Below are 16,801 nucleotides of genomic sequence, written 5' to 3'. Positions count from 1 at the left end.
TGTAAATTAGAAAATATTTTATTCACTTAATTTTATTGATATTCTAGATGTCTTGATATGCAATGTCTTTTATTACATTAAAATGATGGTAAATGAATGAATTACTACACAATATTTTAATTCTACAACTTCACTGTATGAACACAATACTACGTATAAAAGAATACAATTTTAAAGCACAAAGAGGGAGTTATATACATATTATCAATGAGCAAATCCAATTCTCCCATCTTAGGGTGCCATTTTAACCAACATTTCCTCGAGTCTTTTAAGAACATTGTTGCAAATAATTAATCGAAAGAGTAATGTTTGCCTTTTCCTGGCAAAATGCAAGTTGCTAGGCAAATCTCAAAACTGCAACAATGTGGTACTCGGTGCCCCAGTCCATCTGCTTTTCTTCCGTAGATACTCCTTTATCTACTCAATATTTGATATTGTGTAGTGGCAATCCCCAAGCATCGGGAAAAAATTTACACCTTATTGACTTTTAAACAATTTTACAAATAATTACACAAATCTTTATAAAAAAAAAGTTAAATTTTACATGGAAAACTTTCTTGACAAGATTATAATCTCAACAAGTGCATGTCTTGGACGGAAACATGATCATTTTACTGGTACTTCACTGACCATTGACAAATGATCTCTCAGTATGATGAATGGCGCATTAAAGTTGTCGATGACGGATATAATTGTTTTATATAATACTCTTGTTCAAAAAAAGATCCACAAGTTTTTGCATGTGTCCATCAGATCATTCCACAGGGTCAACAATGAGTGGGGCAATGTACTCTGAGTGACGGATTCCAAATGAAAACTTGGGATTTGTTCTCTTGTGTGGAAAGAACTGAAAAATATAAAAAATATATATCATAAGAAACTCGTAAACTTCACTTTATTAAAGAGGAAATAAAGTCTCTTTAAAGTTAGAACAAGTGCCCCATAGCTTTTGCGTCATTTTTCCCCAAAAAAAGTTTTTGTAAACTTGATTAAAACCAGTTTATCTATTAATGACCAAAAGGCCTAACAGTGGTCAGGACGGCACATTTGAATGGGTCTCAGATTCAAGCCTTTAACAAACACATCAATAATTGGTGGAATAAAATTTGACCAACATTAACTAATTTGGTTGGTCAGTGATTAACCCTCTCCTCACTCACATTTAGCAGCTAACAATAGCACTGAATCTTACCTTCTCTGGAGAATGAGCGCCTGGTCCTGGCTTTTGTGTGCTGTCCCCTGGCATAACATTTCTGCTGGTCATACTGTAAAGTGGGGCCCTTTCCTTGTTCACTGATGGTGCAGTGGTGTTATATGTTCCTGGTCCGGGGGTCTGAAAATGTGCAGAAATAAACAATAAATTTCTTTTTATGTAAAACATACTTTCTAATGATTAACATATTATACTAAATGACAAATAACCTAGGCAAAATATTATGAAGTTTAACCTTAAGATTGAACCCATTCTCATCAAATTATTTTTTTATACCTGCTTTCATTAACTCCCAGAAAACTTGGTAAACAGATAAAATTGCAACTCACCTTCTGTAAATCCTCATGGAAGCTTCCTGTTTTACTGCGTCCAGTCAGAGAGTAGCATGGAGCTTGACGTTTGCCACTCTGGTGTGTCTTGCCAGTCATTGTTGGCAGGGTGTAGTTGTTAGGTGCAGGGATGCTGTCAGTCCTCCTGTTTCTGTGGCGTGAACCAAAGCTGTATTGAGGGTGGTGGAAATGGGTACTCGGGCCAGCAGCTTCTGGGGAGTAAGCGCCTGGGCCTGGGGTTCTGAAGGACTTCACATCTTGTGGGCGGCTGTACAAGGAGTAATGGGGTGTCCCATCTGCGCCATCACGATAGATCTTGTGAGTGGGTAAATGGCAGGGCCCAGGGCTGCAATCATCTTTGGTTTTACCATGCTTGATCCCAAAGATATAAGCAGGACCCTTTGAATGAACGCTTCTGATATCATGATTTGGTTGGCCTACAAGTCCTGGTAAAGCATAGCAAGGTCCAGGGCTGCTGTACATGGCAGCAATAGGCCCTCTGGGTTTGGTATAGTTGTATACCATCTTCAATGTTGAGTAATAAGACTTACGAAAGGCACTGAAATAAATAAAATTTACATTAAAACAAGATGCTTTGACAAAATATTCAAATTTTTTCTGTGTGTGTTTTAGTGAACGGCCATGGAACAAATTGTGTGTAAAAACATAAGGTCATTTTCTATGTCAAATATTGTGGCTGCAAGCCATTTAACCATCTTTTGTATCTGTAAAGCAAAAACTGACACATGCACAAGAAATGGAAATAGATCTTAAGGTGATGAAAATGCATGTGCATTAAATTATTTTTCAAATATACTACTAACAATACCTAAGATGTGAGCTACTACAACATTATTACTCATCTAATACTTTTACAAACACAGGCCAATTCCAGGACATACGTATATAGTAGCAACAAAACTAAAAATAACTCTTGAAACAAAATTCAGTAGATAATTTATTCAAATCATTCTGTATAAGTTACAATATGTTAAATACCTCAAATGAGCAAATTTCCACATATACACATACACAAATAGATTAAATTACAACAATTTTTACTTGACTAGTAGTGTGTTTTTTGGCACATTGATGCATAATATTACTATTTTAGCTTTAACAATCTCTTACAGCACGATGTGCATTGGTCTACAATATCTTTTCTAGGCCACTGTATTCTTTTTTAACCACCTTCAATAAATTCCAAAGAATCAGTGTCAATTAAGTAATATTAATTATAAGAAAATGTGTGTTCTATGACAAGTGTTGCTCTGATATTGGCAAAAAGTGAAATCCTTATCATCTTAATGTTACTAATAACAAGGTAATGTCAGAAGTAGAGTATACTGTTCATATCCTTAAGTTCAATGTCCATAAGTGACTTTTTCTAATCATCAACTGCAATGATTAGCGGTGCCAAATATTGAGAATGTGGGATTCCAAATGAGAACAATGGTTGCTCAACTTTGTTTATCCAAACCTGAAATATATAGAAAATACATGATTTTACAGTAAAAACTTCTCACCTTGATATTCATTTTCAAATATGTTTTTTAAACATTAAATTACATAGAGCCATTTCCAGTATTTTCCCCTCTTAAGCATCTTCCTCAGTTCACTTTTTTTTCACATTTCTGCCATTTCAAGAGAGTTTTGAGGCATTTTTTATTCTTTACAATTCTTCATCACAGGGAATGCAAAATTTTACAAAATGTACAAAGGGATAAAAGATGCTACAAATGTGAAATACTTTACAATAGCTTTAAAAAGAAAAAAAGCTATTATTCTCTATAAGCAGACCAACCTGAGAGTCACATACTTAAACTGACATAATCAAGTAGACCTCTTTTTTTCTTCAGGTTAGTCAATGAATCAAAATAAACAATGAAAATACCTTCTCTGGAGAATAGGCTCCTGGTCCTGGCTTCTGGGTGGTGTCCCCTGGCATAACATTTCTGCTGGTCATACTGTAAAGTGGGGCCCTTTCCTTGTTCACTGATGGATTAGTGGTGTTATATGTGCCAGGTCCAGGGGTCTGAAAAAAATAATAAAATCTTTACAAACTTTTCAACAAGTGAGGATTCTTTAAGATATCTCTCTGAACAGAAACAAATTTAGGTCTAATGAGGTAATGAGAAAAAAATACTGTCTCTGCAACAGAACCTGTTCTCATTTTGTGATTTTTTTTAGATTGACTTTTAATATCTCCCAGAAAACATGTTTAACAAAATTGCAAATTACCTTTTGTAAATCCTCATGGAAGCTTCCCGTTTTACTGCGTCCAGTCAGAGAGTAGCATGGAGCTTGACGTTTGCCGCTCTGGATAGTTTTGCCAGTCATTCCAGGAAGGCAGTAGTTGTTAGGTGCAGGGATGCTGTCAGTCCTCCTGTTTTTGTGGCGTGAACCAAAGCTGTATTTAGGATGGCGATAATAGGCACTTTGGCCAACAGCTTCTGGGGAGTAAGTGCCTGGGCCTGGGACATTGAAATGACGGCCAGACTTCTGGCGGCTGTACAAAGAGTAATGAGGTGTGCCATCTTGGCCATCACGATAGATTTTGGCAGTAGGGAAATGGCAGGGTCCAGGGCTACAGTCATCTACAATTTTGCCTTGCCTAATTCCAAAGACATATGCAGGAGCTTTTCCATGTGAGCTTCTTATGTCATGGTTCCGTTGACCTACAAGTCCTGGTAAAGCATAGCAAGGTCCAGGGCTGCTGTACATGGCAGCAATAGGCCCTCTGGGTCTGGTATAGTTGTATACCATCTTGAGTGTAAAATTCTGTATCCCTTGAAGTTGTCAAGAAATCAGCACTGAAACACAAATAATAAGTGTTCATACATTTGTTTTGAGAAAATAGCTGTAATATATACAATTTATTTATAACTGCGATAAATATTTTAATGTGTTTCTCAACTGATTAGAAAACTTCTAAAAACCATCTTTCAATCTTATAAATTAAATAATGTAAAAATACAAGCTTCCCAAATAAAAATGTAACAAATATTTTGATTGAATTAAATTGATGCTTAATATACTGCTAAAGAAGATTTTTTATAATGTAACTTTGTACTCAACTTTCATAAACTAGTGACACACTCACTGTAATACTCTACCAGTCTTACTACTACTACTACTACTACTACTACTACTACTACTACATGTACTACTGTTACACTGTACTACTATTACTACATGTACTACTGCTATAATATTTCTGTACACTATTTCAAATAATCAGTCTCAAGCACTCTTATAAAGTTAATTTTTTAATTCTAAATTGTGGTTAAATACAGAAAAATTAATTTTTCAATTCTAAATCGTGCTTAATTACAGAAAAATTAATTTTTTAATTCTAAATTGTGCTTAAATACAGAAAAAGTTAACAAGAGTGGTTGAGACATTGTAGTGGAACTACTGTTTAAATGTTACTAAATGAATCAAATACTACTGTAACTCTTAAAAATATCAAAATAAATAACACAAAATAAAATATCAACACATCTAATATCGAAATCAACATACCTGTACATAAACTTCTTCTAACTATGTCGCCATATGCTGCTAGGGGACGCCATGCTCACTAAGAGTCATTCACATAACTTTGTTTTGCACCCTTAGCTATCCTTAGCAACAACGCCGCCATTATTATTTTCGGCCATTATTGATTTATCAAAACAACGTGCCGTGGCTCAATCAGCTTTGCCATTAGTAATATCTTAAATAGTCATACTTCGTATTAGTATATCACTTATCTACATTTGCTGAAATATTGCGCGTTTATTTCTTTGAGCTTGTAAAATTTTTCCCCGCGTTACTCCGTAAAAAAACAATTCGGGTGATAGTGAAGATCACGAGAACGACACGGCATAGCATTAGTTGTGTCGGTACCCTTAGTTGTGCCTTTTGTTGAAATGTTTTAACTAATAAGGGTGTATAAACTCTATGCGGCAGCATGAAATCCACACTAAACTACTGCGTTACACGAAAACTTAATTGCCGGCTAATGTTCTGTCCCATGGGACTTTGCTCACAGCCTAGAACTTTCGTCATTCTAGAACTTTCGATGTCCCAGTCAGTAGATTGTTCCAAATTAACTGATCAAACATAGCTTGTGCTCCATAAGTCATATCTATATCTATATATACATATATCTACATGTGATAGCTTGAATTCGTTAACATTTAATAATTTCTATACAGAAAAACTTTAGAACTTACCCTCAAAGTACGTTTCTCCCTGCGTTTAGTTGGAACACTGACAACCTTCTGCTGATGGCTGACGCTGGTCACTAAGATTATAAGTTTGTTGGTATCTAAGGAAAGTCATGTGACATAGTTTGTACGACGCCATTGGTTACAGCAGGCATTGTTATTTGTTAGCTTTGTTTCCTCCGATAAATAAGAGCTTTTCATCACATTACCATAATAATGGACATACGTCGATATCTAATCAATTCATGTTGAGCAAGCTAGAATATCAAACTATATGACAAACGAAGTAAAAATATTAAAAATTAAGATACATAAACATATGCATAAAAAAGTGAAAACAGTTTCATTGGATCTTAGTTTTGATAGTCAGAAAGTTTTCATTTATGATAGATCCTGTGGTTTACCTGTTGACTGTTTCGTCTGTTCACTCTGACAAAGGACAAGTTACAATCCCATACGTGAAAGGAATTTCAGAGAAAATCATGAATGCCATGAGGAAGGAAAACATCGGGGGGGGGGGGGGGAGAGGGACTAACAAGTCATCATCAAGACTGAGGTAATTACCTGTTCTACTTTACCTGAACAGGCAATTCAGTTGTGACCAAGTCTGTCAGAGTGAACAGACGAAACAGTCAACAGGTAGGCCTAAACCAAATTTCAGGATCTACTAGTATCATAAATGAAAACTTTCTGACTATGTGCATTAAAAGTAGATGTGAAAAAAGAACTTCTCTGAAACCGATAGCACATAGGCTTACAAGGGGGTAGGCCTACATGTATGTATGTATTTATTTAATATTTAATAAATTACATGTATACTTGTTGAAGAGAAGCGGGGCGACGTTTGTTTGTTTGTTTGTTTGTTTGTTTGTTTGTTGGGGGTGGGTCACATAAAAAGTAACTTGCTGTTTTCCGGCCCGCCCCCCTCATGTGCTCTATGACCAGTCCCTTATATAAATCATAGAGGCTAACTTGTGAGCGTGTAGGCCTACCTATATTTAGTAGTACACCTGGCCATATAGGCTTATTATAGCTACACTATACTGTATAGTCAAGGCTTGAATCTTTTGAAGCTTGTATGTACAATATTTGCCGATGTTTGTGATGTTTGACCTTAATGTTTCATTAGTCATAAGTCTAAGGATTTCTCCCAAGTGATGTTTCCTTAAAAATTAAGGAGTCAATTGTTGCTTCTGCGATGAATAGAAATTCGACCACACCTTAACATAGGTTTGACAAAGATTTGTGAAATGTTCTTCATCTTCCTCATAAAAAATTGCTCCCTGATATCCGCATGCATGATCTGACAAATTTTTGGGATCAATATCACACGTAGGCCCTACATCATTGGCTTAGCTCTAAAGGCTAGGGTTCTACTTTTTGTGAAACGAAAGCTTAGATTTCTGAAAATAACGATCTTAAAAGTTATTTTTGTCCAAATACCCCTTGCTTATGACCGATTATCTAGCTTCAAATACATGCAGGCCCAGCAGCTTGCACCCAAATCACAAATATAACAATAATTTTTTTTAAAAAAAATAAATAAAATTTAAAAAAAAACGCCAAAACTCACCCGCTGGCTAAGGGCTAGAAGTTGAAATTCCTACCTAGTTCAGCCCGTCACATGGTAATACATTGTATTATCTCAAACTTGGCCCTCAGATACCAACCAAACCTAGTAACTGACCGGCTCAGTTACTACAGTATATAATGTATAATCTCACTCCCCGGTTTTTATCTGATAAAGGGTCGTTATGAAAGAAAAAAAAACTTGTAGGGGCCAACCCCGCTCCCCGTCCTTTTACGATTAATGCTTAGGTCTACCTCGGTTTTATATCAAATATGTTCCAGTTACTAGTGTACTGAGTAGTATTTCTATCAAATGCACGTAAATGGTTTACTCCCTAATTCAATCCACTCATCTTGAGTAGAGCGTGTCAGATAAAAGATAATTGTTTCTTGACTTTTAGTGACGATGGATGTGAATCAAATAAGCAAAAATAACCATTTAAAGTAGACCTTCTTACATTAGCTGCATTTGGATGCTACAAAAGAGTACAAACTGTTGAAATGATTGCTTGAATGTTCGCCAAGAATTCTTGTTCCCAAGAGAGCTATTCAAAACGCATTTTGCTTGTATACTTTCTAATTGTACGACACGCAAGGAAAGCATAATGATATTGATGATGAGAATTCAGGATAACACTTTTTAAAAGAAGGGAGGGCAGAATGGAAAAAAAAAACTCTCCTCGCCTACCTTGGCATTTTTGCGTGCCAGTGAAAACAAACAATAAAAGTACAATAGAATTAAAAGAAAAAATGCGGGAATTCAAAGATCTGAATCATGTTCCCTGTGCTTTGCCTTCCTGCGTGTGCCTTTAGAATGAAAACATGATTTCTCCATCTGAGAGTTTGAAATTATTGGTAAATGCAGGGATGACTCTCTTAAAAGATCATCCACAGGACCTTGAAGTACATACTCAAATCTTTTACCAGAGGTGCAAAACTATACGTGTGTTACAATAGATATAAAGTCCCATTACTTTTTATTGAAGAATTGCGCTTTTGATAAAAAGAAAATCCAAATCGTCATTTTAATATAGATTATATGACTTATGTTGGTGCCTCTATCCGTAGTATTAACGAGATTTTTGCTGAGAATGAGCAACCCAATGAAATATCCGAATGATAATATATGTGGACGAAACCAGAATGAAGGAGGGGTTTCCCATTTTCTAAAACAAAACAACACAATATAGACCCCCCCCCCCTCCGTCCCCGTAATGTAAATTGTAGATTGCTTCGGGAAATGTGAACTAAAAGGATGTCCGCAATTATCTGAAAACAAAAAACAATTTATTATATTGCCTTCAAGACACGCACTTGTCATGAATACACTGAGCTTGAATTGCGATGCATGCCAACTCCTTCATTTCAAATCACCATCCTCCTAACGGTCCGGTTAGCCAGCATATATATATTATACATATATATGGAATTTTGATTATGTACAGTGAATGAAGAAGAATGTATGCATCGGGTCTGAAACTCTGATTAGTTCTAAAAGAAATAAAAGAAGTCCTTTTGTAGCTATACAAACCCCATCAGTCCGGGGGTATCTGATTCAAGAGTCCTGTCACACTGTTCAATATTTGGCATATTTTGGACAGTCAAATTATAAATAAGTCACTAATTACTAAAATGTTAACTCAGTGACTCCATTTTAACGGGCACGGCCCGTACAGAGACCTCTTCGACGTCGTAAAATATTGGGCATTCTGATTGAGCTCTGAATAATATTAAGATTATCACGACTTAAGCATAACAGATCACCGTAAAAGTTGGAAGAAATGCTGCAAATGAAAAATATATGTATATTTGATAGATCCCAAGAGAACGCAACACAAAAACGCAAAGCAGTGCTTGTGGTTTGAAAAGGGAAAGATTACACTGTATTCTGTTCCCCAGTGATCCAATCGTACCGGTAGCTAAAACGAAGAAGATCTATTGTTACAGAACATATCACTTAGATCAAATGGATTTTATATAAAGAAAGGGAGCGAGTTCCGGAAATTAAATTATTCCCGTTCCAAAGATTGTGTGCTGAAAAGGTCATAAAGATTATTTAAGAGATGAGGATATAATATTATACGTGTATATATACATTTTGAGCATTATAAATAACTATTTAGGAATTAAGCAATGAACAACTTTTATTATTATAATTAATTTTATTGTTGTTGTTGTTGCTATTATTGTTGTTGTGATTTGAAGTTAGAATTGCTAAGATAATAGAATACAAGGAAAAGGACAGCATTAGAAATAAGTGTACACAAGGTGCACTTGTTAGAACTAAAGCAAAGTGAATAGAAGAGGGTGGACCCCCGCCCCCCACTTCTCTCCTTTCAAAAAAAAAAAAAAATGGCGGGTTCATTAATCATTAAGACAGCCCATGGGGGGGGGGGGGGGCAGAGACCGACATCTTCAAAACTTAGCCTATAGCATTAGCCATTGCAGGTAAAAAATTAATGACGACTTTTTCTACCCTGCCATTTTGTTCTTGTCATTCTGCTGTGCACCACAGATTTAATGGGAATTCAATGTGCCCACAGCCTTTTCTGTTGTCAAGTCACGTAATTCATAAAAAAGTCATTGCTTATTACTAACCAAAACGTTGTGCTCGGCCGGTGTTTAGCTCACTAATATGTTTCCCTTAAAACTCACTCTGAATCTTGAATACAGATGTCAAATTAATAATTTCTTGCATGCATGGTGGAACAAGACACTGGTGAACTTGATTAGAGGGATTGTAACTACAGTAGAAAAAATAGAGACTTGACGTCGAATATGGAGATAGGAGATTTCAACTGTTAGATCACGTGGAATAATTTTATCAATTCAATCACTGTTCAATGCTCAAGCAGAACAGGCTTCTCTGTTTACAAGCGTACCAGCTGCCTTCAGTTTTCATGCCAAAAGTGTCGGTATATCTGGCGGTCACTTTCAGTCCGTACATGTGCCGTTATATATAGATATAAATCTAGGCACTATCGAACGACGGCAATTTTTTGTCGGCACTCGTGCCTGCCTCACAGAATAACAAGACTCGCTTTAGGTCTGGGAGCAGAAGATTGGTGTTCGCGCTGTGTACATAGTCACACACGCAAGTGCATGTGTGTAGCCGCTATACATTAGTTGCAAGATGTTTTAAATGCCGACTGTCAATTCTTTTCCGCCTTTTCAAATACTGTATTTTCAATTATGAGGCAAGTTTGGTTCTTCCGCTTCGCCTCTGGTGGCGCATGGTTAAAATAAGGCTAAGAGAACTCCAGATATTTTAAACTAGATAATTAGGAGCCTTCTTATTTAATAATAAAATCAAACTGATATTCGACACTTAGCCAAGTAAGAGCATAAATTTCACATTTAATGACTAGTCTGCCCCTGATATAATTTTCAAACGCAACCGGTGGGAAAACCATTAGTATTCCATGTTTTATCGAATATTTTGGGAAAACCTTGTAGCGTGAAAGATAGTGCACATATCTGAAAATGGTGGGTTAATTGAAACCTGGTGTTAATTCATTAATCTATTAGCGGCGGCACGCACCAGACATGATTCAAATAGAACCAGATCTCTACTGCAAACGGGCCAGTAGCCACAGAGACTGGAGCAAACAAGCACGGTAAGATACAAACAGTCTTAACACTTAATTAGATCATCAAATGGTAAATGGCAGTTGTATTAAATATACATGTGATTGATGCAGCTACAGACATTTACGTCATATTTATTTCAATTTGCCAGAGTGGGCAGGGACAATCCAATCTTTTAGATACTAGTCTGCCTCATCTTCACGTATATTTTTTAATCATTTATTTATTTTTATTTATTTATTTGTTTTATTTATCTTGCCTACTTATACTAAGATTCCGAAATGTAATCAAAGATCTTACTTGGCGTGTCCAAGGGATGACCGAGTTGATTACAAAAAGATAAAGCAATGAGGAATGCTTTTCTGCACAGATCAGTCAGTCATTAAGTAATATAATCATTCACTTCCCGTCGATTAAATAAATTGATTTTCTTGTCATCTCTTCTAGTTGCACTCGCCTCTTTCCCCTTGGCTTGTGGTTTATGTCGATCAAGTAGATAGACATGTTCTACTTTGGCATTTCAAGTGTGATAAGAAAGTACTAATCAGACTAATCACTGTCTGTTACAGGCCAGTTAAACACTACCTTCTTTTTTTATCTTTTTCCGATCCGTTTGATGAAGGTACTTTGTTTGTCCTCAGGAATTCCGCGATTGCATACTGTGCTTGTCACACAACCATACAACAGAACAAACATGTTGACTTTGCTTCAGTTGTCTCATCACCATTCTCTTTAAATCGATATGATTTCACAATCCACTGGATTTTGAATAATTCTTTTGCTCATCACCGATGCCATTTCATGATTTCTTGTCTCCGCTGGTTCACCGGGGTTGCCCTCGACGTACGAATAATGCACGAATAATAATTTCTTCTGTTCACCCGGTTTATTCTATTTATGCACAAGTTTTATAAATTGTTTTTTGGAATATCTCTGTCACAGTAGAGTAACAGAGTTCCTAATTTAGCTAAAAATCAGTGGCATACGTAAGCAAAGCCCCCCCCCCCCCCCCCCCCACACACACACACACACACACACACACACTTTGGTAGACTGAGATCCGCAATCTACATGTTCTACATAAAATGAAAACATACAACCCCATCCAACCGTCGGAAACGTAGGCGCTTTCATTTTTCTAGAGCACTTAAACGTGCTTTAATAATAACGGTAAACAGCCTCGCAGCCGTCTACTACATGTTCATCTGTCTCTTAATTTCTGTAAACGCGTTACTAGACGAAAAGACATAAACCATGACTCTTTAGCACAAATTACCAAGTACCGCATGTAAAAAAAAAAACAATAGAAAGTAAGTCTTACTTAAAACTATTCAATAGCTCTAATCAACTCAAAATTCAGTGGAAAAAAGACCCGTCCTCTAGGACTATCGGCGAGAAAGAGGACAGAGACACCATCAAGATAGTCTCACGAAGTTTTAATTACATTGTAGGCTGCTTTTGTGCCCAAGGCGAACAAAATTAGCGGTCGTTAAAAATGCTATTAACTGGGTCTTGTGTCCATGTTTACAGTGTTATCACTGACAGCTAGGGTAGATTACGTCGGTTTTATACTGGGGGTACATCACTGTACACATTACAAACGGGAGGAAAAAACAGGTGTGAGAAAAAGTTTGGACTGGGAATATGAATTAATCCGAGGTACAGTATGACGGCAGAACAATATGGCATTTGCGCTGATGTTGACGAGTTAGATTGCACATTTAATATTTACAGGTGACCATGGATACGTAAATTAAACAGTTATTAAATAGCATGCTTGTGTGAACACATACTCTAATGAATAAAGACAAAAGCTTAGGATAGTGTCAACCAATTACATTATGTTTTTCTAAATATTTTATGCCGTAAAGGGTTGTTTTTAGTTTTAAAAATCCAGTACTCTTGCCTATTGTGTGTTGTTAATGTCAACACGTTCCTGCATTTTTTTTTTCAATTTTTCATGTCAGTAATCTTGAAAAAAAAACAACGAGAAATAGATTAGACGTTCCTCTAGTTAAGAACAGGAATAAATGAAGACATCATCTTAATTTCGAAATCAACCACTTTACATAACATAAGTTGTGCTCATTAGTTAACGGGTTTATAAGTATTTCATTAAATACCTCAAGTTTCAAATAAAAAAAAACAAACTTTCCTGTTTCTTTTAATCGTGAAACAACGGAACACATTTAAGTCAATTTCCTCGCACAAAAGCAAGTAATTACTGTTCCAATTTGGTGGTCCATTAGTGAGCTATTTTCACTCGTTTGCAGGAGGACGTTTGTTTGTGAAGGTGGTCCTAAAAATGGCCCTAATATTTACTTAGCCTTTCTACCATTCTTTTTTCAGGCATCGACCACAGCTGGTATTCGTAAATACACATGCGGCTAATAGTCTATCCTTATGATAATTCTAGAGCCTGGTCTTTCGCCTACTTCTAAATAATCCTCTACGTATAGGGTGTTCGAAAATGAGATCTAGCAGCTTTATCGCCCTTGGGTCGGTCTGTCGGTGTTGATGCCAAGAAAAATTGATCGACTGTTTGAATAGGTGATATTGTTGTGCGATATCCTTAGTACTTAGATTTGCAATTATGACAAAAATTGGCATGTCTTGTCTCGGCAAATTGATGCAAAACACGACCCTTGCAAAAAAGAGGAATCTAATTTGTAGACATCCTGGCTTACATCAAGTTTAAACAGTAATTTGTGGTGGCCTAATACGAATGTCTAATTCAAGTCGTCACTGCGCTTTGAATTCGTAGTGAGGTTAAAGTGAAAGTTCACGAAATAGGTAGGTCCATCAAATGTTTTTGTGCATGCATGATTTGCATATCATGCAGAAGCCTGATTGGTGTTTTACCCGAATATGTACAACGTGCTGCTTTCTAATCCACTCTCGTTTTTCATTTTGTAGGATCCGGCCAAGATGCAGGTAATGTCAAGGGATACGTCTGGTTGCTGCATGTCGCTGACTGACACCGAGTTAGTCCCCTGTGTTTAACAGGCAGTGGCAGACGACGCTGATATAGTAATTGACTCCAAGGTAAGTGTCTTCAATATTATAATCAGCGTTTACTTGCGGTAAAAATCCTGAAAAGTAATAGGCAAAAGAATGACGGAAGAAGAAGAAAGAAAAAGTAATGAACTATCGATTTAATTCCATTTACCGCACGCAAACCGTTTCTACCATACAATTTTAACTGATGCCAGATTTCCAGTTATTAAAGTACAGATCCCCAGCTCTTTGATCTTGGATGAAAAGTGCACTGAAACTTGGTTAAAACCACCAAATAGAAGCAAATATATCGAGACATTTCCATTAAAGATGCCACTGGACACGTTTATTAATCAATAAAATTGATCTAAATCATTGTATTCAGTTTCTATTTGTCAGCAAAAGAATTCCTTGGAATATTATCTTTCCATTATCAACTACCACTTCATTTAAGGCACTACCATTTGCCCTACTATTTCTGAACTAGCCATTACGTTGCGTGGCTTTTTAATTTAATACTGCACACGTAGAAATGGGACCCAGACTCAACAGTGCTTCAGAGGAAATAGAGAGGACTGGGCTTACAAGCGATTTCGTACTGCTGGGTATCATAGACGATACGTTGTTTGTTCATCGGTTGCTATCATTCCGAGTTTTGCCTCGTGTTAAGTGGATCAATCAAGCAAATTACTGAGCGGATATTTCGGGAGTATTTGGCAAATTCGACAGTAAAACCGTGCGGTTGGCATTTGAAAAAGCGGGAACAGTAAAACATCTGCGATATATGAGACAAGGTTTGTTGATGTAAAATCATCTAAGGCTGGTTGAATTGTAAAATAGATAGCTGTTATTTACTGCTGCAAAAATATGTACCATTATTCTGGGTGTTTTTCAGTTGGTATAATGTTTATTGATTACATTTTAACATAATTTTATAAGTTATGTTTTGATTGGACCTAGCCAAGGCACACAATAATCTGTCAATAATCGGCTTCAGTGTCCCCTTTAAAAGAGATCGCGCACCTTGAGGTTTTGAAAAACTTGACGCGTTTAAAGCGCGTTGTAAAGACTGAGGTAGGCAAAATTTTCACATGGAATTTCTGTCGAAGAATGTCAAACTGTTTTAAACAGGACTGCATGTAATTTTTTTTTTACCTTTCAGCACTGCATAAATCCAGGGCGAAACCTGAATACATTGGATTATGGATTTCAGGCTGGGAAACATGACACTTATTCCATTGGCCTTTTTGATGTCCGTTATGTTAAAAAATTGTATTGGTCAAGGGTATGAACCATCCTGCCCCGTAACGGAGACCCCCGACCAGACCACGGAAATCTGTTTCTGCATTCCCGAAAGCGGCGAAATATTCAAGTGGGATATAGACTGTAACTTCAGGGGATATGGACCAAATATGCCTAACTTTCTACAAACTGATGATGTTATTGGAAAACTTGACTTCAGGTACAACTCAATCAACCACATTCAAAGTTATGCATTTCGGAACATCCCGGGTTTACGAGAATTGAACTTGGCCGAGCAGCATCCAGTTGGTAATGTTAGCACGCTCACCGTTGCTCCCGGGGCGTTTCATGGCCTGATTAATCTAGAGAGTTTAACGCTGATAAGAAACAGGATAGAAAACACCACACAGGTGATCAACCCGAGTACAGTAGACGGATTAAAAAATCTGAAAGAACTATATTTCTTCGATAATGAAATCAAGAAAATAGGAGCTTTGGCATTCGCAGGCTTAGTCAACCTTGAGGTGTTAAATCTGAATTATAATTACATTGCCTCGATTCACGTAAATGCATTCGTGGGGTTGAACCGATTGAAAAAGCTGTTTCTTACCCGTAACAAGTTAACACGCGTTGATCCAGGTGTTTTCTCCAGTGTGACAACGTTAAGGCAACTGTTTCTAAACGAGAACCAAATTACAGAAGTTGCCCCCAAAGCCTTCAATGGGCTCCGGAATCTTACTGATTTAAGGCTGAATAAGAACAAGTTGCAGAGTCTGGATAATATGGTTATCGTTGGACTCGATAAGAGGGAGGTATTTTTGCACGTCGGAAGGAATCCCCTACACTGCGACTGCGAGCTTAAATGGCTTCGATCTTTAGAAATAACACCCTCGGGAAGCTGCGGTACCCCTAAAGAACTTCGTGGGGAATCGGTAGTTTCTTTCCCAACTGAAGATTGTGGACGCGTCACAGCGGAGTCCTCGTGTATAGATGATTGCCCATCTAACTCGGGGAATAAGAACGGTGGATTTATCTGTGCTTTATTTTCCCTCGTTATTGCTATCGCAGTGCCTTTGTGACTGTTGCCAGCAACATGAATAATGTAGACAGACGGCGAACGCCTCATGCAAGCGTCGTTTTCGTGTCCCTGCAGTCGTTAAGACCTCACATTAGTGAACATATCCAGGACCCAATATCCGTTTATCGGTGACATTGGTTTTTAAAATTTATCATTACTATTAGAAGTTAGGATTTCTTAGAATTGCTACATGTTGTAGTTCTGTAAGTTATACAGAGCTTATGTAAATGAACTTCAATGCAGATTGCTGATGACGCGATTGAAAAAGATTATGACTTTTATTGTGATTTATGGAAAGTTGGTCGAATTTCTCTCCGCTTATTGAATTATTTCGGTTGCTTAGTTTCTGTCCAACGAAACAATGATGGATTGTAATCTTATCTGTTTTAATTGTAAGCTTTTAAGATAATTGGGTTTTTAAAAAAACATAGCGTAAGAGTCAATTGGCGTTGCCGCGCAGAGAAAATCGAGGGCAGAGGACAGTGGCTGCTTCAAGTGGAAAATCCGATAAAGACCTATTTCATTTGAAGAATAAACCATTTATCACCCCCTTGGGATGCGTTGTTGAGTA

The 16,801-nt window shown here is 36.9% G+C and overlaps 2 protein-coding genes across 10 annotated transcripts; one reads left to right on the top strand and one right to left on the bottom strand.

Annotated features, from left to right (window-relative positions):
- Nucleotides 1-2: 2 nt before the first annotated feature.
- LOC106162651 (ciliary microtubule associated protein 1A) lies at nt 3-6,100 on the bottom strand. Of its 3 annotated transcripts, none has more exons than XM_013539993.2 (4): nt 5,763-5,871; nt 1,543-2,101; nt 1,193-1,333; nt 3-847 (listed from the first exon to the last, which is right to left on the bottom strand). In XM_013539993.2, exons 2-4 carry the CDS (start codon nt 2,065-2,067, stop codon nt 755-757), a joined length of 759 nt encoding a protein of 252 aa, XP_013395447.1. In that variant the 5' UTR covers nt 2,068-2,101; nt 5,763-5,871; the 3' UTR covers nt 3-754. The 3 variants fall into 3 exon arrangements, with proteins under 3 accessions (XP_013395447.1, XP_086857989.1, XP_013395448.1); XM_087001863.1 differs by lacking the exons at nt 3-847; nt 1,193-1,333; nt 1,543-2,101 and adding exons at nt 2,488-3,022; nt 3,437-3,577; nt 3,784-4,355 and having other exon boundaries at nt 5,763-6,100; XM_013539994.2 differs by lacking the exons at nt 3-847; nt 1,193-1,333; nt 1,543-2,101; nt 5,763-5,871 and adding exons at nt 2,488-3,022; nt 3,437-3,577; nt 3,784-4,355; nt 5,068-5,756.
- A 171-nt stretch (nt 6,101-6,271) lies between these two features.
- LOC106162650 (uncharacterized) lies at nt 6,272-16,783 on the top strand. 7 transcript variants are annotated; one of them, XM_013539987.2, is made up of 4 exons: nt 6,272-6,395; nt 13,830-13,958; nt 14,441-14,704; nt 15,073-16,783. In XM_013539987.2, exon 4 carries the CDS (start codon nt 15,113-15,115, stop codon nt 16,229-16,231), a length of 1,119 nt encoding a protein of 372 aa, XP_013395441.2. In that variant the 5' UTR covers nt 6,272-6,395; nt 13,830-13,958; nt 14,441-14,704; nt 15,073-15,112; the 3' UTR covers nt 16,232-16,783. The 7 variants fall into 7 exon arrangements, with proteins under 7 accessions (XP_013395441.2, XP_013395440.2, XP_013395444.2 ...); XM_087001861.1 differs by lacking the exon at nt 6,272-6,395 and adding an exon at nt 13,445-13,463; XM_013539986.2 differs by lacking the exon at nt 14,441-14,704.
- The last annotated feature ends 18 nt before the right edge of the window (nt 16,784-16,801 follow it).

This window comes from Lingula anatina, chromosome 1 (assembly GCF_051362555.1).
Source record: "Lingula anatina isolate TDL-2025a chromosome 1, LinAna3.0, whole genome shotgun sequence".
Classification (NCBI taxonomy): domain Eukaryota; kingdom Metazoa; phylum Brachiopoda; class Lingulata; order Lingulida; family Lingulidae; genus Lingula; species Lingula anatina.
The sequence above is the reverse complement of the archived record's forward strand: the minus strand, read 5'-3'. Positions and strand labels throughout refer to the sequence as shown.

Coding starts and splice junctions, on each gene's coding strand:
- LOC106162650 (XM_013539986.2), top strand. CDS start 15,113: ATGGATTTCAGGCTGGGAAACATGACACTTATTCCATTGGCCTTTTTG.
- LOC106162651 (XM_087001863.1), bottom strand. CDS start 4,308: ATGGTATACAACTATACCAGACCCAGAGGGCCTATTGCTGCCATGTAC. Junction 3,578..3,783: donor TCCATGAGGATTTACAAAAG/GTAATTTGCAAT, acceptor TATTTTTTTCAG/ACCCCTGGACCTGGCACATA. Junction 3,023..3,436: donor GAGCCTATTCTCCAGAGAAG/GTATTTTCATTG, acceptor TATATATTTCAG/GTTTGGATAAACAAAGTTGA.